Raw genomic sequence first — 20,972 nt, forward strand, 5'->3', positions numbered from 1 at the left:
TTTTAAGGGTAAAATGCTAAATATAGTATCTAGTTCTTTAAATGTTAAATTGAGTATAAAACGTTCTTATCAAAGGAGATTCTGGCTTTTACCCTCCACCAGTGTCAGTTTGGGAAGGCCTGCCTTTTCTTCCCTTGAAAGTTACAAGTTCTGTAGTTGTCACTATCTTATTCATACCTACAATTTGAGAATCTGGATATATTTATAAATGCTCTTTGGCAAGGGTTATGTGCTCTTGACCTCAAAATCTGGTATGAGGTGGTATGTGAACTTCATTCAATAGCTCTCTAGTTACTTATCAAATATGTTGCATTTTTTTCTCATGTAGTTTGGGAAGAAATAGGCTTTAAATTTGAAAGTAGAAACTTTTTGACCAGCAATATTAAGTTTCTTTATTAAGAATCTCGGCTTATTTAAGTAATAAGAGGAATTTTTTTCCTAGCTTTTTGAGTGGGTCCTATGGCACTAAAGTATTCTACTGACATTTCCAGATTTTATAAAACTCAAATTCAAAGTGATGGCAAGCAAAATATTTTGAAACATGGCAAACCCCTGCCCCCCACCCCTAGGCAAAGCCTTGATTGTTTTTTAAAAAGTTTATTTTCAAGGTTGAATTTCAGAATTAATTAAATGGAAATTTTTGTCAGCTTGCCAAATACTTTAAACTTCTAAATAAATTAACTTAAACTTGTAGTTTATCATTAATTTTATTTTATTAATTGAACTAGTCATTTTAAAGCTCAAACTAATTTAGGTTGTTAGCTAGAATATAGACCATGCTTTTCCCAGCTTGTAAGCTTTTTCACTTATTTAAGGAAAAATAAAATTTAGACAAAGAAAAGTAAAGGTACACATTTGGATGTAATTTAAACCTCATTTTGATGACTGTTGGCCTAGTGATTATAGATTCTGTTCCAGTATTGTTTTCAATAATAGTGTTACTATAGCAACTAATATAAATGCAGGCTTCAAGGGGAAAAAACAGAAGACCTCTCCACGATTATATTGTGTATTGGGATGAAAATTTTCTTTATAAACTTTTATAACTTGCTCTAGACTTTGCAAAACTGTTTTTCCCAAAGAAATATTCTGAAGATCCTGTTACCAATACTTTTTTGCCCTCTTAATCTCATCATCTGTTTCTTGTATTGACAGTATGCTGCAATTAATTTAAATGGGAAAGATGTAGAAACAGTTTGTATCAGAAATCCTGTATCTTCTTTCTCTTACTTGTGTTTTCACTCTGCAAGAAAGGAAGATTTCTGCTTTCCTCCTTCTGAAATGTATAAATTAATCTTGTTCCTTTAAAAGTCAGTCAACTTTTACGTACTGTCTTTTCTTTGTTAAAATGGAAATAGTGGTAAACATACTTGTCTAAGTCCTTGAGTATTGTCAGCATATTATTGTATGAACAAGTTGGTTGATATACTTTAAAATTTATCCATTAACCTATTTCATTGCAAATTTGGTAATAATTAAAAACTAAAAATGGCATAAATGTCCTAGTAAACTCTTAAGAGAATAATTAAATAGATGATAAAGCATATCTATATAATGTACACACCTTGCAGCCATTAAAAACAATGAAGGTTTGTATTTAGTGTAAAATAATGTTCATGGAAAGATATTAAGGCAGAAAAATAGGTTTTAAAACTATGTATAGTACCGTCCCATTTTTATGTGAAAATGTGTGCATTTACATGAGTGTGTTGTGTAAATGTGTGGAGGGATATACAACAAATGTTACTGGTAGTTATCTCTACTTTTTATAATAAATATTAACATTGTCTCCATTAAAATTTTAAAAAATTCTTTGCACCCTCCCTATCTCACCCCTCTAAGTCCTCACCCATCCTCGAGTTGATCTCCCTGTTTTATGCAGCAGCTTCCCACTAGCTATTTTACATTTGGTAGTGTATATATGTCAGTGATACTCTCTCTCTATAGCCCAGTTTCCCTTTCACTCCACACCCCATGTCCTCTACATTTGCATCTTTATTCTTGCCTGTCACTGGGTCCATCAGTACTGTTGTTTTAGATTCCATATATATGAGTTAGCATACGGTATTTGTTTTTTTCTTTCTGGCTTACTTCACTCTGTGTGACAGTCTCTAGGTCCATCCATCTCACTACAAATAAGTCAATTTCATTCCTTTTTATGGCTGAGTAATATTCCATTGTATATATGTGCCACGTCTTCTTTTTCCATTACAAATACAGCTGATTCACTCTGTTGTGCAACAGAAACTGGCACAACAGTGTAAAGCAATTATACTCCAATAAGGAGCTTAAAAAAAAGATAACAACAAGGCAGATGGTTCCCTTCTAGCCGTAGTAACTATAATTTTGGTAGCCACCACTGGACAATGTTTGGGGGAGTCTGCTAATTGGTAAAAAGGTCCAATGAGTGGAGTGTTTTAGACATGGTTAACTGAGGGGAAAGAAATGGCACACAATTCAGCAAATTTTAATTTTTCCGTGAAATATATTACTAAAATAACAGGGTGAATAATTAGTGATCTCTCATTACTGTTGTTTGTTTTTGTTTTTTTGTGTGTATCAGAGATCAAGATTAAAATACTTTTGGAAAAGGAAAAAAATATCTTTGAAAAGAAGGGAGTGTTGTAGCCAGTAGAAGCAATATGATTGATTTTTTGGCTTGATGTAGGAGGGCGGTAATGTTTTAGGTAAAGGGTCCAAAATATTTTAATGATAAAAAAACTAAGTCACATGCACTTTTGCTCTGACTTGTTGGCACTTTAGTTGACTGTGGGTCAAAATGAAAGTTATTGCATGGACAGAAGCTGAACCTCTGTCATAATCTGACCATAACTAGGCAATCATGTTTGACTTGATAAGCATAGATCTTAAATCTGGAATTGGTGGGGAGAAGACATTTAAAGGTTTTAGAAATGGGATTTCCTAAAATGAATATCTCCTGAAGATGAAAATGGTAAAATAGTTCATGTCAGTTTCAAGCTAAGCATGAATTGGCCTTTTACAAGTTTGTGTCTAAGAATTGTGTTTGTTTCAGTTTTTATATTTTTTTATTAAAAAATTAACACATACTTTAAAAAAAAACTTTAAAAAGCACAAAAGTGTTAATAGTGAGAAAAAATAGACCTACTTAAGTTTCTCCTTCCCCTGGAATCCTTTAGGGAATTTTCTTTTTTTAAGAGAATAGATCTGGGAAATGGAGGCACCACGCCTCAAAACAGTCATTCTTTACCGTGTGATAGAATGATCATTGGATAGGAGTCAGGAAATTAATGTTCTAGTCCTAGCTAGGCCTTACCTCTGTGATTGGAAAAAGGTTACTTTGCCTCTCTGGACATCCAATTTCACGATGATAAGTTTGGACTTTGAAGTTAAAGGATGCTAAGGACTAACTTGATAAAGCTCCCTGAAATCACAGACACTTTTTTAAAGGGTGCATAGAGTGTGTTTGTGTGTATGTGTATGCATGTATACACACTGCACACATGCATTTCTGGAAAGGCTTTTCTAACCATAAAAGGTAGTTAATGTATGAATCGTGGTATTTATAATTGAGAAGTAAACACTACACTTAACTGACACAGTGTTTATTGCCAAAGAATTGGGTATTTCATTTATTCCTGCTATTCTTATCTCTTCCTGTTACATATGTGACTATAGAGTATTTCATCCAAGTTTAACTTACAGTCATAACTAGATTAAGTTATTATTCCAGTATTACGAAGAGAACCACACAGCTGAAAAATAAATTCAGTTCCTAGCACACAGTTCTCCTGGTCTTTCCTTTAAGTTGCTGTCTTAGAGAAATGAGGTGATTTTTGACTATAGTTAAGAGCATCCCTTATTGTCATACAGAAGTAAAATTAGGGACTGTGTATAGAACATTTCTACCTTGTAATTTATTTGGTATTTTGTAGAACAGCTGACTTTCCTAATTGTATTTGGCATAGTCACTTGCTAAAAATATTAGTCAATGTTATCTGGTTTTATTACATACCTCTCTCCTGAGTCATGCTTGGGGGGTAAGCATGTGAGACACACATCTAAGGAAGCATTATCTTTTAGTAGAATTTAATTCAGGCTATCCTATCTCCCTGCCTGTCTGGTCAGTAACTCTGAACTTTGGAGATCTGTCTAGTGATGATAAACCTGTTCTATATGCTATAAGGCAGAGAAGTCAGCTTTGATGGCAGATTTCTACACTGGTGCAGGAGAGAAATGTTTAGTTAACATTTTAAAAGAACTAAACTTATTAGCATGTATGTGTTCCACCAGTAGACTTTCACAGCCCTCTCACTTGTATAGTCTTTTAACGTTTTCAACAAAAGAAATAGCACATGTATTCAAAATGAATTATAAAATCTCAGTTACAGCTCAGTTACATTCAAATCAGTTCCTTTTCTTTCATGAAATTATCAACTGATTATTTCAAGTGTTTATTGAGGTAGCAAGATAAAAAGTTTGTTAACATGATACCAAATATCAGAATGTTTGGAATTGGTGTCAGCATTTGCTGTTGCACAGAAAAAACTTAGGGCCTCATGAGTTGAAATTTTCATCTTGAGTTATTTAACAAACATTTGAATGTGTTGGATCCTATATTCTATGGTTGAAGATATAAAGACAGAATTCTTTTCAAGTGTGGGCTTTGTCTATGCTAAAACTTATGGAGGCATTAAACGTTATTAGATTCAGATTAAATTTAAATTTAATGTGCTATATACCTCCCTATACCTTTCTTTGACCAGTCATTATTTATGTTCCTTCACTAAGTTCACACTCAATTTAGAAAATGTGTTCTAAGGAAACTTGCTATTAGAAGCTATGGAAAATCCTTTTGTAAAGTGAATTAATTTGCATTTTATATATCCAGGTTTTCATCTTTTATTTCTTAATAAACAACTTCGTAAATTTTTTATTAGCAAGTAACATGTCCATGGATCACTTTACCCCCTGCCCCCCAAATCTCCATTTGTGTGTGTCTCCCTCATAATCAGTCACACAGAGCAGGAGTTTGGTGTTCTTACTGAGTATATAAATGATTCCAATTTTTAAGCTTTTAGTTTTTTTATCCTTAAAAGACTGACTTAAGACATTATGACTTTAAAAAAGACATGATGATAGTAAATTGATAAACTGTGTATATCAGTTTAAATTTGATCCATGGGTCCTTACAGTGTAATTTATATTTGACCATCTTACAATTGAAATATAAGGACTGTATGTTCCAGTTAAACTGTTCTGTAGCTGTTTTGATTAATTTAGATTTGTTTTTTGCTGATACAGCAGTTGGTAGCTAAAGTGATTGTGAAAATAAAGTTGTTAAATATGTATGAACAGGAGTAGCCATGATTTTTAGCACAGGCATTCAGTGTAATCTCTGAGTTAAGCAGACTTAGGTTAGCATTTTTTTAAATTAACTCAGAACAAAGCACAAAACAAAATGCATATGAAAAAATTAGAAAAAAGTTGGAAGAAAAAAGCTTGAAAGATGAAAAGTAGTCATTAAAAAATTGAACCCCTAAAACAGGCTATATAAAAACATAACATTCTTACATAAGAGGCTGGTGTTGCATATGTTGTGAATGTTTTCTAGGTAACATATATATCAGAAATCTGTATAGCAGCCAGTTTCTAGTTTCTAGTCTAACAGTAGACCAAAGAACTACGGAGATATGATCCAGAGGGAGAAAATAATTCTCTGTTATTTCAACCCCTCTAAACAGGACACCATACTTGCAGAACTTCTTCAAATACATAAAGAACACATTGTAGGATATCATGAACATGATTCTCTTTTGGACCACAAAGAAGAAGAAGAGTTGACTGAAGAAGAAAGAAAAGCAGCTTGGGCTGAGTATGAAGCAGAGAAGAAGGTAGTTCATTTGAAATGCCTCTTTTCTTTAATGTTAGTCATTTGAAAGAACAATGGAGGAAGAAAAGGGTCATAATTGGAGCAGGTAGTAATGTAGTGAATCTTCAGGAACAGAGTCCCCAAGTATGAGAGTCTTTACAGGCTTTGGCTACCTTTGGTGATAGAGTAGGAGGAGAGGAGAGAAGAAAATATTTTCCCCTTTAAGAGTAGTAACCTTATTTCTGATTAGCACTTGCTAAATTGAGAGATTAGTGGGAAGCTATATATTTAGCATCACTTAACTTCCATCAACACCCTCCCTGGAATAACAGATATATAGTAGCTTAGAGTTTGGAGGTAGGAGTAAATTTGTTAGCATGTGTACCATGAAATCTACGTTTTGACTGATAATCAGAACAGAAAAATACTCCATTATTGGACATTAATGTCAATCTCCAGCAGCAACTTCATTTAAAATAGTCTCACATCTGTTTTAAACACCACACTCCTTGAGCAAAAATGTGCTTGAGCATGGGAAACTTTATCCTAATACCTGAATCCTTTTTAAACTCCTAACTCATTGTACCAAACTTCTTTAACGTTGTGATTTTAGGAGTCTCATCAGAATTCTCTGAGTTGCCCCATTCTGTGGGAATTATCAGAAAAAGAGTACACCTTTAGGGGTTAAAGCTTTCTATGTAATAAGATCTTGGTTTCGGGTGAAAAGGGTGATTTGTTTGTGTGTGAAAGAGTGTTAATAATTTCCTAGATCTGAGAATGTGGATTTTTTTCTAAACCAGTAGGTGATGTAGAATTTCAAGTTTTAAATCACAATGTGGAAAGTGCATAATTTTTTGTTTTTAGGGACTGACCATGCGTTTCAACATACCAACTGGGACCAATTTACCCCCTGTCAGTTTCAACTCTCAAACTCCTTATATTCCTTTCAATTTGGGAGCCCTGTCAGCAATGAGTAATCAACAGCTGGAGGTAAGTTGTGAAGTACAAAAGTAGTTTAACTTGAATTAAAGGCAATTTCAAGTGCCCTGTTGTTGAGGGTTCCCTATGCAGGAATATCACATTCTCCAAAAGATTACCCCTGAATAGACCAAGAAATTTTTCTTTTATTTGTTGACCTTTTTGAACCAACATAGTGTAATAAAATGTGGTTTGAGCACAAGGGAATCAGGCCTTGAATTAATATAGTTTGAATAATTTTAATTAAGGAATAATAGGGCAACTGACTGGCTAAGGAAATAGCACTTTCTTCAGTTACAAAATATTTTGAATAAGCAAATATTACTTAATGTTTGAAAGTAGGATAAATACATACATTGATTTATATTCTTTTTTTTTTTTAAGACCATATGTGGTCTTTATTTTATTTTTTTTTATTATTTTTTGGGGGTACACCAGGTTCAATCATCTGTTTTTATACACATATCCCCGTATTCCCTCCCTTCCTTGACATTGATTTATATTCTAATGCAGTGTAGATGCAACATTAAGTATAAGATAATGCACAGTATTATGAAATAAGTAAAATTAGAATGAATTATGAGTTAAATAAGAAAGACTAGGTTTTAATATACCAATAATTTAATAACTTAATTGAATCTGTGGTTTTCTTTTTAAAATGTGCTTATGGAGTCATTTAAATTATTAAATTATTGGCACAATGGAACCCAAACTTTTATCTTCCTAACAAGACCCTCACTGATGAGTGTTACTCCATTTTGTTAATACTGAATTTTGCTGTTCTTTTCAATTATTTAAAGTTTTAAGACCAAGTGCTATAAATTGGCAAGAGAAAGAATCTCTATACTTCAAAACTATGCTGTGTTTTACATGCCCTGATAAAGTTATTTCTTGCATTCTTTTAGGACCTCATTAATCAAGGAAGAGAAAAAGTTGTGGAGGCAACAAACAGTGTGACAGCAGTGAGGATTCAGCCTCTTGAAGATATAATTTCAGCTGTAGTAAGTTAATTTGCAGTTGCTTACTCCAACTTGCAATTTGTGTTCTTCCTCCCACCATTTGTTTTAATTTTTAATTATTTGCTTTACTACTTCTGTGGCAGAAAGAGCATAATTCTTATAAGTTGATTTGCAGTAATAAAATACTAGTAAACTGGATAATAGTGCCAAGCTATATATAATTCAGTTTTACCTAGATGTTGGCACAAAAGAGAAATGTAAAATCTAAGAATTAGGAAATCAGTTAATCATAGAAATGTATGCATTGTTTACATAAACGTACTTTAATTACCAGTTGCACAAATTAAATTCAAATAGTTTTATTCCAGACATAGCTAACTCTTGTACAAGAGTGGACAACTTAGTACCCTGATTTTACATCATTGTCTTCTTTAAAACAGAATAAAGGAAAAGGAAAAACAAGTATTTAAAAATCCTGAATGTTTTTAAGTACCTTAATTAATTTTTCTCAATTCTACTGCAGTAAGGAGTAAATAGAAACTTTTCTTTTAGTGGAAGGAAAACATGAATCTCTCAGAGGCCCAGGTGCAGGCGTTAGCATTAAGTAGACAAGCCAGCCAGGAGCTTGATGTTAAACGAAGAGAAGCAATCTACAATGACGTATTGACAAAACAACAGATGGTAAGAATTCGGACTATCTCTAGGTTATGTTTAAGTTTCTTGAATTTATAATAATGGGTTTGTGTGACATCTATGTCAGTGACTATTCTCTCATATGGATGGATGGGTGGATGGATAGGCATTGGTTATTCCCAGAAGAAATTTTATCCAAAAACCTAGTAATGTCAAATAAAGGTAATGTCTTTTGTTGCAGAGGAGCAACAACTTCTCAATGGGTATCCTTGAAGTTTACATAGGCTCTCTTCCATATAATTTTATTTTTGTATATTCTGGACATCAAAAAGGAATTTTTGCCAGTCTTTACCACCTTTACTATTTTTAAACAACTTCCACAAATATGTATACTTTTTAATATATTTAATTTGAGATAAAGTGGAGCTATAAATGATACATGACATAGGTTCCTACTAAATTATGTAATTCTTTAAAAGGCTAGCATATTCCAGAATCCTTGATCATCTTTCCTAGCACGGTCTTTGCCAGCCATCTGCCTTGCACTGGAAAATTTCAGCTCTTGACACTACGGAATCAATTTCTGTGGCATGAATTTTACTTAGAAAGCACTGTAGAATTATGTGGTTTTAAATTATCTTAGGAAATTTGAGCCATTTCAGGTAGGAATTATTCCCACTTCAAGTGCCTTTTCCCTTGGGTGTTTGTCACTAAAAATGTTTATTTGTCTGTCATCATGTGAAATATTCGAAAGAATGACAAAGAAAGGAGACTTGACAAAAAAGTGCTGTAACTAATACTTGAGACTAATCACAGTGCAGGATGGGTTACTATGGCAACTGACCTAAATGCTACTTGCATTACAATAGTCAAGTCATTAAGAGAATTTAGCCCTAAATGATGTTACTAACCGGTTTCTACAGTAATGGTCCTGTGAATGCCATCAAATTAGTAATGGTGATAACAATAATGTGTTTTCCTTTTGGTATGTTACCCCCTTAACAAATTGATTTTAACTCAAAACTTGATACTGCCTCTTTGAGACAGGTCATGCACTTGTAACAGCTCCCTTTTCTTTCTTTAGTTAATCAGCTGTGTTCAGCGAATACTTATGAACCGAAGGCTCCAGCAGCAGTACAATCAGCAGCAACAGCAGCAAATGACTTATCAACAAGCAACACTGGGTCACCTCATGATGCCAAAGCCTCCAAATTTAATCATGAATCCTTCTAACTACCAGCAGATTGATATGAGAGGAATGTATCAGTCAGTGGCTGGTGGTATGCAGCCACCACCATTACAGCGTGCACCACCCCCAATGAGAAGCAAAAATCCGGGACCTTCCCAAGGGAAATCAATGTGATTTTGCACTAAAAGCTTAAAAGATTGTTAAAATCATAGAAAGATCTTTTATTTTTTTAGGAATCAATGACTTAACAGAACTCAACTGTATAAATAGTTTGGTCCCCTTAAATACCAATCTTCCATATTAGTTTTAAATTTTTTTTTAATAGGGCATACCATTTCTTCCTGACATTTGTCAGTGATGTTGCCTAGAATCTTCTTACACACATTGAGTACAGAAGATCTTTCAAATTGTTTTCAGTGAAAACAAGTCCTTCCATAACAGTAACAACTCCACAGATTTCCTCTCTAAATTTTTATGCCTGCTTTTAGCAACCATAAAATTGTCATAAATTAGTGAATTTATGAAAGATTAGAGATTTATATATTCATTCTTTACATATAAAAACACACAGCTGAGTTCTTAGAGTTGATTCCTCGAGTTCTGAAATACTTTTGTACTTATTAATCCATTTCTTGATTACAGTGATTGAAATGGTTTTAATGTTCTTTTGACTGAAGTCTGAAACTGGGCTCCTGCTATATCATCTCTGAGACTGAAAGTTAGAAACTAAGGGTTATCTTTGACACAGAATTGTGTGCAATATTCTTAAATACTACTGCTTTAAAACTGGGAGGAGTCTTGCAGTTATCTTAGCATTGTATAAACAGCCTTAAGTACAGCCTAAGAAGAGAATTCTTTTTTCTTCTTTAGTCTTTCTGCCATTTTTTATTTTCAGTTATATGTGCTGAAATAATTACTGGTAAAATTTCAGGGTTGTGGATTATCTTCAACACATGAATTTTCTCTCTCCTGGCACTAATGTAAAGCACATCTCTTAACTGCTTGGTGCCAGTGCTAGTGCTTCATCCTGTTGCTGGCAGTGGGATGTGGACTAACAAAATCAAGTTCTAGCATTTTAGGAGGTTAAGGATGACTTTGTGGTTGTTAGCGTCACACCCTGTTTTATAAACAACATCAAAATGGCAGAAACGTTGCTGACTTTAAGTTCACATGAGGAATGTGCTTTAAAACAATTCCCAGTACTGTCAGTATTGTGAAATAATTCCTCCTAAAGATAAGGATCACTGGCTTCTATGCTCTTCTTCTTTTCTCTCATCAGTATGTTCTTTTTCCCCAACTACGTTTTCTTACATAAACTATGTTTCAAAGCTCAGTTTTCTTTTTTTAGTTTAGATCTGTGAGGCAATTTTCTGATCAAAGTTAATTCATCTTTAATGCCCTTTTATGAGGTTTTACTAGAAAGTCATTACATTGTCGTCTTTCTTAAGGCCTATAAAAATAATTCATAAGCCTATTTATGTAACAATTTGGTTGCTTGAGTTTCTTGAAGAAAAAGATTGTTAGACTATGAGAGTCAACTCAACATGGCGAAACCGTTTTTGAGGTGGTGATGTAATATAGTGGAAATAGCCAACGAATTCCAAAAAAAGGAAAGCTGGGTGGAGGATTTGCTCTAGGTATCTGGATTAGAGTGAATTTAACATTAGCTAAAACTGTTTTGAATTGTTTGGATGATTAAGAGATTTCCACTTTTATCTTGAAAGAACTAGTGGTAAAACATCCAAGAGTACTAAGTTTGTCATATAGAATTTTGAGGTTTGGTGGATCCACCCTCCACCTTCCCATGGTGAGTTATCACTAACAAATTCCATATATTTGGATATTATGCCAGCCATATAATCGTTTATTTAATTGGAGGGGATATGTTTTCACTTTAGAAGAAATGAAAAAGACAAGATTTATGAGGTAAATATTTGAAGACAGTATATGCTGGCCAACTGTTATCAGTTGGTATTTTACAAGTCCAGAATACTTTAAACCTGATTTACTAGACCTGGGAACTTTCAACATGGTCTGATTACTTGCTCAAAGACATAGATGTCAAAATTTTAGGCAACCTTCTAAACCTTTTTCACCGTGAATGAAACTATGACTTAAAGAATAATACATAGAAAGGTTAATTGGAAATAAGAGAGTTTGAGATAAAACTTGGACCACTTTGCATACTCTTCTTCACTTGACATTTTAGCTACATAATATGTACTTTGAGTATAACATCAAGCTTTAACAAATATTTAAAGACAAAAGTCACATCAATAAGATACTAAAAGGATCATTTTTATATTTGTTTTAGATGTTTTAAATAGTTGCAATGGCTTAAAAAATGACGATTTAAAATGTTGCTTGTAATACAGTTTTGCCTGCTAAATTCTCCACATTTTGTAACCTGTTTTATTTCTTTGGGTGTAAAGCGTTTTTGCTTAGTATTGTGATATTGTATATGTTTTGTCCCAGTTGTATAGTAATGTTTCAGTCCATCATCCAGCTTTGGCTGCTGAAATCATACAGCTGTGAAGATTTGCCTTTGTTTCTGTTAAACTGCTTTTCAGTTCTGTATTGAGTATCTTAAGTACTGTAGAAAAGATGTCACTTCTTCCTTTAAGGCTGTTTTGTAATATATATAAGGACTGGAATTGTGTTTTTAAAGAAAAGCATTCAAGTATGACAATAATACTATCTGTGTTTTCACCATTCAAAGTGCTGTTTAGTAGTTGAAACTTAAACTATTTAATGTCATTTAATAAAGTGACCAAAATGTGTTGTGCTCTTTATTGCATTTTCACAGCTTTGAACATCTGTGCACATATTGTTTCATAGAAAATGTATAGCTTTTTATGTGCTATTTAATGGTGGTTCTTTTGCACATTTAGTTATTTAATGTTGAGAGGTCAAGAAGTTTGGTTTTTAAATCTGTTATATACTAAATTCTGTAAAAGGAGATCTCAAACCTCAAAAATAATTTACATACCAGGAAGCCTATGTGTGTTTGTGTTAGTTTTGGCTGTCTGCATGTAATCCAGCACCATTTCCTGCTTCCCAACAGCTGCGTCACTCATTTAAGTCAAGCAGACCTACCACACCACATTTGATACAAAATCTGTTTACCATCCCAAAGCAATAGCAGGTTGGTGGAAACCTTATTACCTGACCTCCAAAGAAACTGAGTATTTTGTAGCCTTCCCTTAGCTATGCCCCTTCTCCCTCTAGTATCATAAAATCAGATACCTATTTCTGTACCCAAAACAAAACTTTAAAGACAGTTACATAAAAATTGTTTCCTTTGAGGGTGGCATGTTGTGAGATATTTTAACAGTAAATAGGTCATCCTTTTACGTGCTTATTTCACTAAAAATTATGTTCAGGTTATTCCCCACCTTAGTTCACCAGACTTAGTCACAAGTGACTTTTGGCTATCTCCAAATCAAATCTACCCTTAGAGATGAAAATTCTTCCATTGTTGATTTTTTTGAAAAGTATGTGATCTGTGCCAATCTCAAAGGAGTGACCAAGTTTCAGAAATGCTTTTTGTCTGTGCAACATTTTATATATGCTGATATATGGGAGTAAATAAAAATTAAAAATCCAAAATATATACTGTTTCTAAGCTCAGTATCTGCCAGGTAACCAAACTGCCTACATCAGTCATGTTGGATCTAATAAGAGAATGGCCCTTCCTGCCCCTGCCTAAGAGTTTTACTCCTCAGAGTATGTACTGCCGTAAAATTTCTTTACAATGTATACTGCCAACCCTCTCTTTGGAATAACTTTCCTGATACCATTGTGCTTACTTGGCAAACTATGGGAACCACTCTTCCTCCCCTTACTCTAAGGATCTGTCTTTCTGATAGTGACCACTACATACCTTCACCAAGGGAGGTGTGACAAGGAAGGCAGCATATAAATTGAGGCCTTTATTAAAAACAATGAAGATAAAGCTTTAATTAAAGGAATGAAAGGGTGAGACAAATCCTAAAATACTGCAGATCCTCTTTTAATACTCAGAACTGCCACATTTTCCAAGCAGTCTCTACCTGGCAGCACTCTTCCGCATTCTGCTCCTAAACATTACACCTTCACTTCTCTTCGCTGATAGAAACACGTTAAGGGAGGGGGAACTTGGCTCCAATCTCCTTTAGCTAATCATATCAGATGACTACTAAGAGACTTCTACCTATTAAATAGACTTAGACCCCCTCCTTATAGTTCTCACATCAAATATGTGTTGATTTTCAAGAAAGGTGAAGAGAGATGACTTAGATGCAAGGATGGGATTTGTTTCAGGTACATGAGGAGAAAGTGTAGTATTGAAAGAAAAGGAACAAAGGTAGAGAAGGGTTGGGAAAGACAGACTAGATTGGAGTGGATTGATGGAGAACCTTGAAATCCTGAATGAGTAATTCAATACAGAGGATAACAAGGGTTTGTGAGGCAGCTGATGTGTTCAAAGTAGCAGGTAAAGATAGTGATTTGGGCAGGGGTAATTTGAATGGTTTAGAATGTAAGGTGAAGAAAGATTGCAGACAGGAAGATAGATAATTAGGCATTCAGAGACCAGACTACTGACAATTTTAAGGACAAAAGGCAAAGTCATCAGAGGTTGTATAGGATAGCGAACTTTTTAAATCTTAAGAAAAACCTTATTTTCTTTTACCCTTCCCCAGGGAACCCACTTTGTTCAAGATTTCTGATTTTACACGCAAAATTTGACTTACTCTTTGTTTACTCTCTGAAACCTAGTGATAAATCCATTAGTGGTATTCCTGCTCTTTCACAATTTTTTCATTACTCCTAATTATCCCATCTACATATTTGCAGAAAGTGAGTTTGGTCCATCTAACTAAATTGAATGTAATTCTGTTTCATTCCTCAAGCTAACTCTTCAAAGGGCTAAATCCATTCCTGTTACTTTTCCTCGAGACCCATCCATTCCAAGGGCTAGTATCTCTTGGTAATGTTATAAGCTTCCCTTGGTACTTTCAAAGTGCTTTGTTTGTGGTTATTGTGTGTTAACCTATATACAACATATCTGTGAGAAAAGTCGGGAGAATAATTACATTTTCCTTGTGACAGTTAAGCTAAAAGACCAAAATCAAATCTATTGTACTTAGGAAGCAGAAAACATATTGTAGTCAAATTATCTGAGCCTTTCATGTGTCATTTGGAAAATGGGACTGCAATAATACCTTACTTTCTTGAAGGCAGGAGGCTGGACCAGGTGATTTATTGAGGTCCTTTTCAGCTCCAAGAGTTAGGGTCTAGCTGTGAGCAAAGCACAGTTTGAAGCCAAAAGGCAATGTGTTTGTCTAAAGTTACACAGTAAGTTTGTGAACAGAATTAGAAATCCCTTCCCTTTAGCTAACCCTCTCCCCCACTAAGCTATACCTTTTCTTTTCCTCTGTTTAGAAAAATGAGAGGTCTGACAGGCATTTTAATGACAAAGCAGGTAAGTCAACTTGTAATTGGCTCTAATTACCGCTTCCACAAGCTGTAACCTTTATCTTTTGCCCAGCGGCACTCTCAGAGCTGTGTTTCTTATTGCTTCTGGAACTGCAGAAAATGAAAAAAACATGTTTAAGGACCTGATTCTTATAGGTTGGTCACCAGATTTGGTTATATATTATACATGACAAAACATCAAGGTAAATATAAATCGGCTTTTGTAAAGTCAGCTTTTAAGCAAATAATTGGTAACTTCCCGTTTGATTGTCCATAACTGTAAAGTCCAAATTAGGCCAATATTTAACTTGTCTGGTCTGGATAAAGTTTATAGTGAGTAGGAGGCAATATTTGTTTGTATTGACTCATGTAACAACACTTAATGGCATACTTTTTGAGATGTAGGTTTTATAATAGTCAAAAATTGTGACAAAAACTACAAAAACTAAGAGTGAAATAGTGATCATTTTTTTTCCGTAGCTGCTTGTCCGCACATGCCAGTAGCAAAGCAGGTAGAAGCTTGTGTCTAGCCTGCCGAATACATTTCGATGAAAACAAAACCAAACAAAAAAGAAAAAGAAACGTGGTTAATATAATCATTTGAGGTCTTGTTCATTGCCAGCTCTTGGTAGGTTTTCAGCAATACATCATGGAGGTTAGCTTTCAAAGGCTTTAGTGATACAGGCTTGCTTGGAGCCTATCCTTAGCAAAATAAACCTTTTATTCTATTAGCAAGTGTTTCTGCCCTCTCTTCCCATATCTTGCACACTCTACTGGATGTGCTAAGCTCAAATGCAGTACCTGCCTGCAATTTTTTTCCCTTTCTCCAAACTATCATCTTCCCACACCTCGCCACACACATATCCCTTTATGTTCTAATACCTCAGTGTGTGTGTGTGTGTGTAGGGGAGGCTTATAGAATCATACAATGCTAGAGATGGTAGGGGTCTTAGAGACCCGTAGCCTTTCCCTCTCTCTTTATAGTAGGGAAAACAAAGGTCCAGGGAGGGGAACAGATGCCCAAGGGCACCCATGTCTTCTAGCTTATATTCCACTTCTCATTCCACTCTGTTCAGATGCCTCCTATTACACTTGTATTCCAATTCCTTCTTTTCAATCTGTCAGACATTAAGCAAATGTTCAGAATAATTGGTACTGAACTAAACTTTAAAATGAGAACTGTTTGTGGGAAGTAGAGGGGTATGTGAACCAATATGAGAGGGAAACAAATTTCTGTGTGATAACTAAAATGGGATATATAATTTATTTGTTTCTTCTTTCACCACCCTCAGCACAATTTAGACCAATAGGATCTAGAAGCACTGTTCTGCTTTCTGGATCTCAGTGTCCTTCAGAACTAAGGATGGAATAATTCAGCTTTCCTCAGATGAGGATGTACCAAGTTTGATGTACCAAGCACTTCAAAATCCTCTATTTCAAATGAGAAATGCTGCTGTATTCACAAGGAAACAAAACAGAAAGCTCTGTTAGTGTAGTGATGTAGTATCTGTCAGGATAGGGGCAACTATTCTTGAGTTATAGAGATGTGCCAGAAGGATCATAAATAGTTTACATATTTCCAAAGAACTAAGAAACAGCAAAATGATCTTAATATGCTAGAATCTGGGAGCCAAGTTCTATCTTTATAAACTTGGACAAGTTACTCCACCTCTCTGAATCTTCTCTCGTACAGCAATAAAGATTTATTGAATGCCTATTATGTGTCAGGCAATGACTAGTCACTGATAATTCCTGTTTTACAGATGAGGAAATAGGTTTAAAATAATTAAATTATTCACTCACATGACTAACTGGAAGAGTCAGGATTCAAGAGCATGGATCTGATTCTGTTTTTGCCATTCGACAAGCTTATTTTCAAGGCACTTCCTTCTGTCTCTCTTCAGTGGTGTCTAGAGGGTTTGGCTTTATCCTTTCATTTCCTTCTGTGATCCAAATAAGTGTCTGAAAAATCCAGTGTGTGTACTTTGAAATACTTGTTTTAAGATATCAGAACTCATTTTTAATACAGTGTCTTCCTCACAAGTTCAATTAGGCACCAACTGAGAATCCTAAAGATAGAACTATTCTGAACTAAGTTTATTTTTCATTTTTCCACCTGATAAAGTCTAGGTACCATTCAAGCAAGGCTTTAAAAGAGCTAGAATATGGACATGTAGAGATTGAGGAGAAGGGCATCTCAGAGGAAAGAGCAAACACAAACATAAACACATGTAGGCAGCAAAGAACAGAACTCAGAATAGGATAGTTCTAGGAAATGCCATGCTTCTATACTTGTGCACAGAAGGTTAAAGCCCCATTTAAGCCAATAGTTTCCGGAATACACAAATTGTAATTAAGTGGCATGGTAGGCTGAGTAATGCTCCCACAAAGATGTCCACCTCCTAATCGCAGAACCTGTGAATATGTTGTTACATGGCAAAGGAGAATTAATATTACAGGAATTAAGGTTGCTAAATCAGCTGACCTTTAGATGGAGAGAGTCTCATGGATTATCTGGTGGGCCCAATGTAATCACAAGGGTCCTTAAAAGTGGAAGAGGGAAGCAGAGAGAGTTACAGGCAGGTGTGACTAGGAACAGAGGTTCAGGGAGATGCAATGCTGCTGGCCTTGAAGTTGGAGGAAGAGGGTCATAAGGCAAGGAATGTGGGTGGCTTCTAGAAGCTGGAAAAGGTAAGGAAAAGAATTCTCACCTAGAACCTCCAAAGAGGAAGGCAGCTGGTTGACACCTTGATTTTAGCCCAGTGAGGCCTGCATCAGACTTCTATCTTACCTACCGAACTGTAAGATAATAAACAGGTGATGTTGTAAGCCACTAAATTAGTGGTGATTTGCTACAATGGAAATAGGAAACTAATACAAATGGTTATTTATGTGATTACTTGATTAATGTCTTGCTCCCTTGCTAGATATGTGAGCTCTTTAAGGGTAAGAACCCTGTCTATTTTGCTCACTTTAATATCCTCAGCACCTGACACAGAAAAAGTATGAGATAAATGTTTGATGAATTGATGTGTGAATGTCTTGGTGGTCATATATTACCTGAGAAAATTATGGCAATGTCAACACCATCAAAGTCTGTTTTTGTGTCCGTAAATGTATATGTATGTCTGTTTCTCTGCCTTTTTCTTTGGGTCTCTTTGTCTTTCTCCTTCCCCTTCTTTAGTCTCTCTTCTCTCTTCCTGACTTCTGTCCCTATTTCTTAATTGACCATAACAAAGGATTGAATTACACCTTGTAATTCTCTATTATGTTTATGGAATAAGGTCATATTTTCTGGTTCATCGTTTTTAAAAATAAATAAATTATATAGCTTATTGCACTGAAAAAAATTGCTTTCTACTCAAGGGCCCTTTCATTTATTATCTATTTAATTGACATCAGTGGGTGAATGATCCTTGATAGAAGTTTCTCATTTCTGACTTAGGATGGTGTATAGAAACCAGGGGCAGAAACATCCCACAGGAGCTATGACTTTGTACCTGATAGTGGGAACTTGTTACCTGCTTGCATGGCACACATTAGCCAGATAACATAATTTCCTCTCTTCTGAGAAGAAATTATTTGACATTGTCTACTTAGAAGAAATCAGATCCCCCCTTAGGACCAGAGTTATTTTAGTCTTTTCCCTGGTTCCATCTGCTGGCTATTGAGTTTGATCATGAAGATGTTTAATGTTTGAATGGTATGCACTACAATCCTGAGGAAGGCATTGGGCCTATTGTTAACCCACAAAGCTCAGCCTGTTCCATGAAGTAAAATGGACTAAGGAAAGGTAAAACTTTTGCTGGGAAAGTTCTTGAAATTTCTAGTGTTCAAGAACATTTACGGAAATCTTCATTCCTAGAATTGAAAGGAACTGTGCTAGTCCAGTGCTTCTCAAACTTTAATGTATATGCAAATCACCTGGGGAGCTCATTAAACTTTAGATTATGACAGAGTAGGTCTGGGGCAGAGGCCAAGAATTTGCATTTCTAACAAGTTACCAAGTGGTGTTGATTCTGCTGGTCCAGGGACCACACTTTGAGGAGCAAGAGGACAGTGGATCAAGGACAGTCAGAGCTAGAGTATCTGCATTCTGCACAGGGGAACCAGAAGGTTGTCATTTCTAGAACCAAAGCCTCATGAAAGGTATTTGAGCTCCCCTCTCCTTTCAGGCAGATGAAGAACCTGGTTCTCTCATGTGTTGGACTCCCCAAAACCAGGGGATGGGGCAGAGTACAGTGTCTGGTTGTCCCTGGGTGTGTGTAGGGGGTTAAGGAAAGTGAGGCAAGCATGTGTATTAGGGTAATTAACCCTAGCTGCCACAGAGACAAAGCTCAAAAGCTCAGCCAAAGTACCTGCCTAACCCCCCGTTATACGTGGGCACATACACCAAAAAACAATTTGAAAACCATTATTGGATGAATAGAAAAATGTCTGGAATGATATACACCAGAATGTTATTATTTTTGTTTTTTTCTTTTTGCTAATCTTTATTTTCTGATTTTTCTGTAGCAAAAAAATACTTGTATAATTTTTCAAAAGCTACTTTTTTAAAAAGGCATATATATCATTTTTACAATAAGGAAAAATGTTTGCCAAAATCAAAACAAACCCAATCATATCCCGCATGTGCCTTTGCTTAAATAATAATAATAATCTAACACTTATAAAGTACTTACTATACTATAGTTACTATTCTAAGTGTTTTACAAATATCTCATTTATTACTTGCAAGAATCCTGAGTTAGGTACTATAATTTTTCCCATTTTTCCATCAAGAAAATTGAGGCACAGAGAGGTTAAGTGACTTTACTTAATTTTAAGTAAGTGGCAAAGCCAGAATTTGAACCCAGGCACTGATGGCTACAGAGCTTATGTTCTTAAACACTACTTTATATGACTTCCATTAGAGTACATGCATAGTGTCTTTTTTAGACCTCAAAATCTCTCCTACCCTAAAAATAAACACAGTGTCCTTTATTTGCTTCTTCCTCAAGCCATGGCCCTATCTCCCTTCTCTTTTCTGCTAAACCTCTCGAAAGTGTGGTCTGTATTTGCTGCTTACAGTTCCCCTCACCCTTCTCTTCATTCCTCAGGTCCAGCAATATGCTTTCTGTTCCTACTCCTCCACAGAAGATATCAATACTTTCTCGACAGGAACCCATGATATCCTAATCACCAAAGCCTATATAACTTTTTCTCAAAGAGAAAAACCCACAACTCTATGGACTGGAGCTGCAACAAAGTCATGATCTCTAAATTCAGCTGTCTAGAAACCCTTCTAAGTGTCCCTAATCAGCTGCCTACTACCTTCCTCTCCATGCTCAGGAGATGGCCTTGCGTCCTAGTTCACTTTGAATGACAAGAGCATCAAATCAGAACCTCTCATCCTCCTTTCCACCCACTCTCTTTCACAAACTTATCTTTCCTTTTCCCTTCTCTCGTTTTTCAGTGTCAGTGTCTCCCTTCTGTCAATAAATGAATTCTTCTACCTGTGCTGGAGCCAAGTTCCTTCCTCCTCCTTAGAGATTTGGCTCCATCCATCATCCCCTCTTTCTCCTATACCTTCAACCTCTAGCTCCCCAACCTCAATCCCTTCCTGATGCAATAACTGTAGTAGCCTCTTACTTGGTGTCCCCACCCATACAATCCATCTTCCATACTGCAGTCAGAATGATCTTATTAAAAAACAAATCTGGGGACTTCCCTGGTGGTGCAGCAATTAGGAATCTGCCTGCCAACACAGGGGACACGGGTTTGATCCCTGGCCTGGGAAGATCCCACATGTCGCAGAGAAACTAAGCCCATGTGCCACAACTACTGAGCCCATACACTGCATTTACTGAAGCCTATGTGCCTAGAGCCTGTGCTCTGCAACAAGAGAAGCCACCGCAATGAGAAG

At 35.5% G+C, this 20,972-nt stretch overlaps 1 protein-coding gene across 6 annotated transcripts in view; it reads left to right on the forward strand.

The window, feature by feature from the left end:
- Positions 1–13,221, forward strand: part of ATRX (ATRX chromatin remodeler) — a 308,545-nt gene extending 295,324 nt beyond the window's left edge. For all 6 annotated transcript variants that reach the window (XM_057719184.1, XM_057719187.1, XM_057719185.1 and 3 more), the window contains 5 exons: positions 5,724–5,873; positions 6,716–6,841; positions 7,735–7,830; positions 8,341–8,469; positions 9,506–13,221. In XM_057719184.1, the coding sequence (XP_057575167.1) occupies positions 5,724–5,873; positions 6,716–6,841; positions 7,735–7,830; positions 8,341–8,469; positions 9,506–9,784 (780 nt within the window). In that variant the 3' untranslated portion in view covers positions 9,785–13,221. The remainder of the gene's footprint in view (positions 1–5,723; positions 5,874–6,715; positions 6,842–7,734; positions 7,831–8,340; positions 8,470–9,505) is intronic.
- Positions 13,222–20,972: the final 7,751 nt, after the last annotated feature.

Source organism: Hippopotamus amphibius, chromosome X (genome assembly GCF_030028045.1).
Source record: "Hippopotamus amphibius kiboko isolate mHipAmp2 chromosome X, mHipAmp2.hap2, whole genome shotgun sequence".
NCBI lineage: Eukaryota > Metazoa > Chordata > Mammalia > Artiodactyla > Hippopotamidae > Hippopotamus > Hippopotamus amphibius.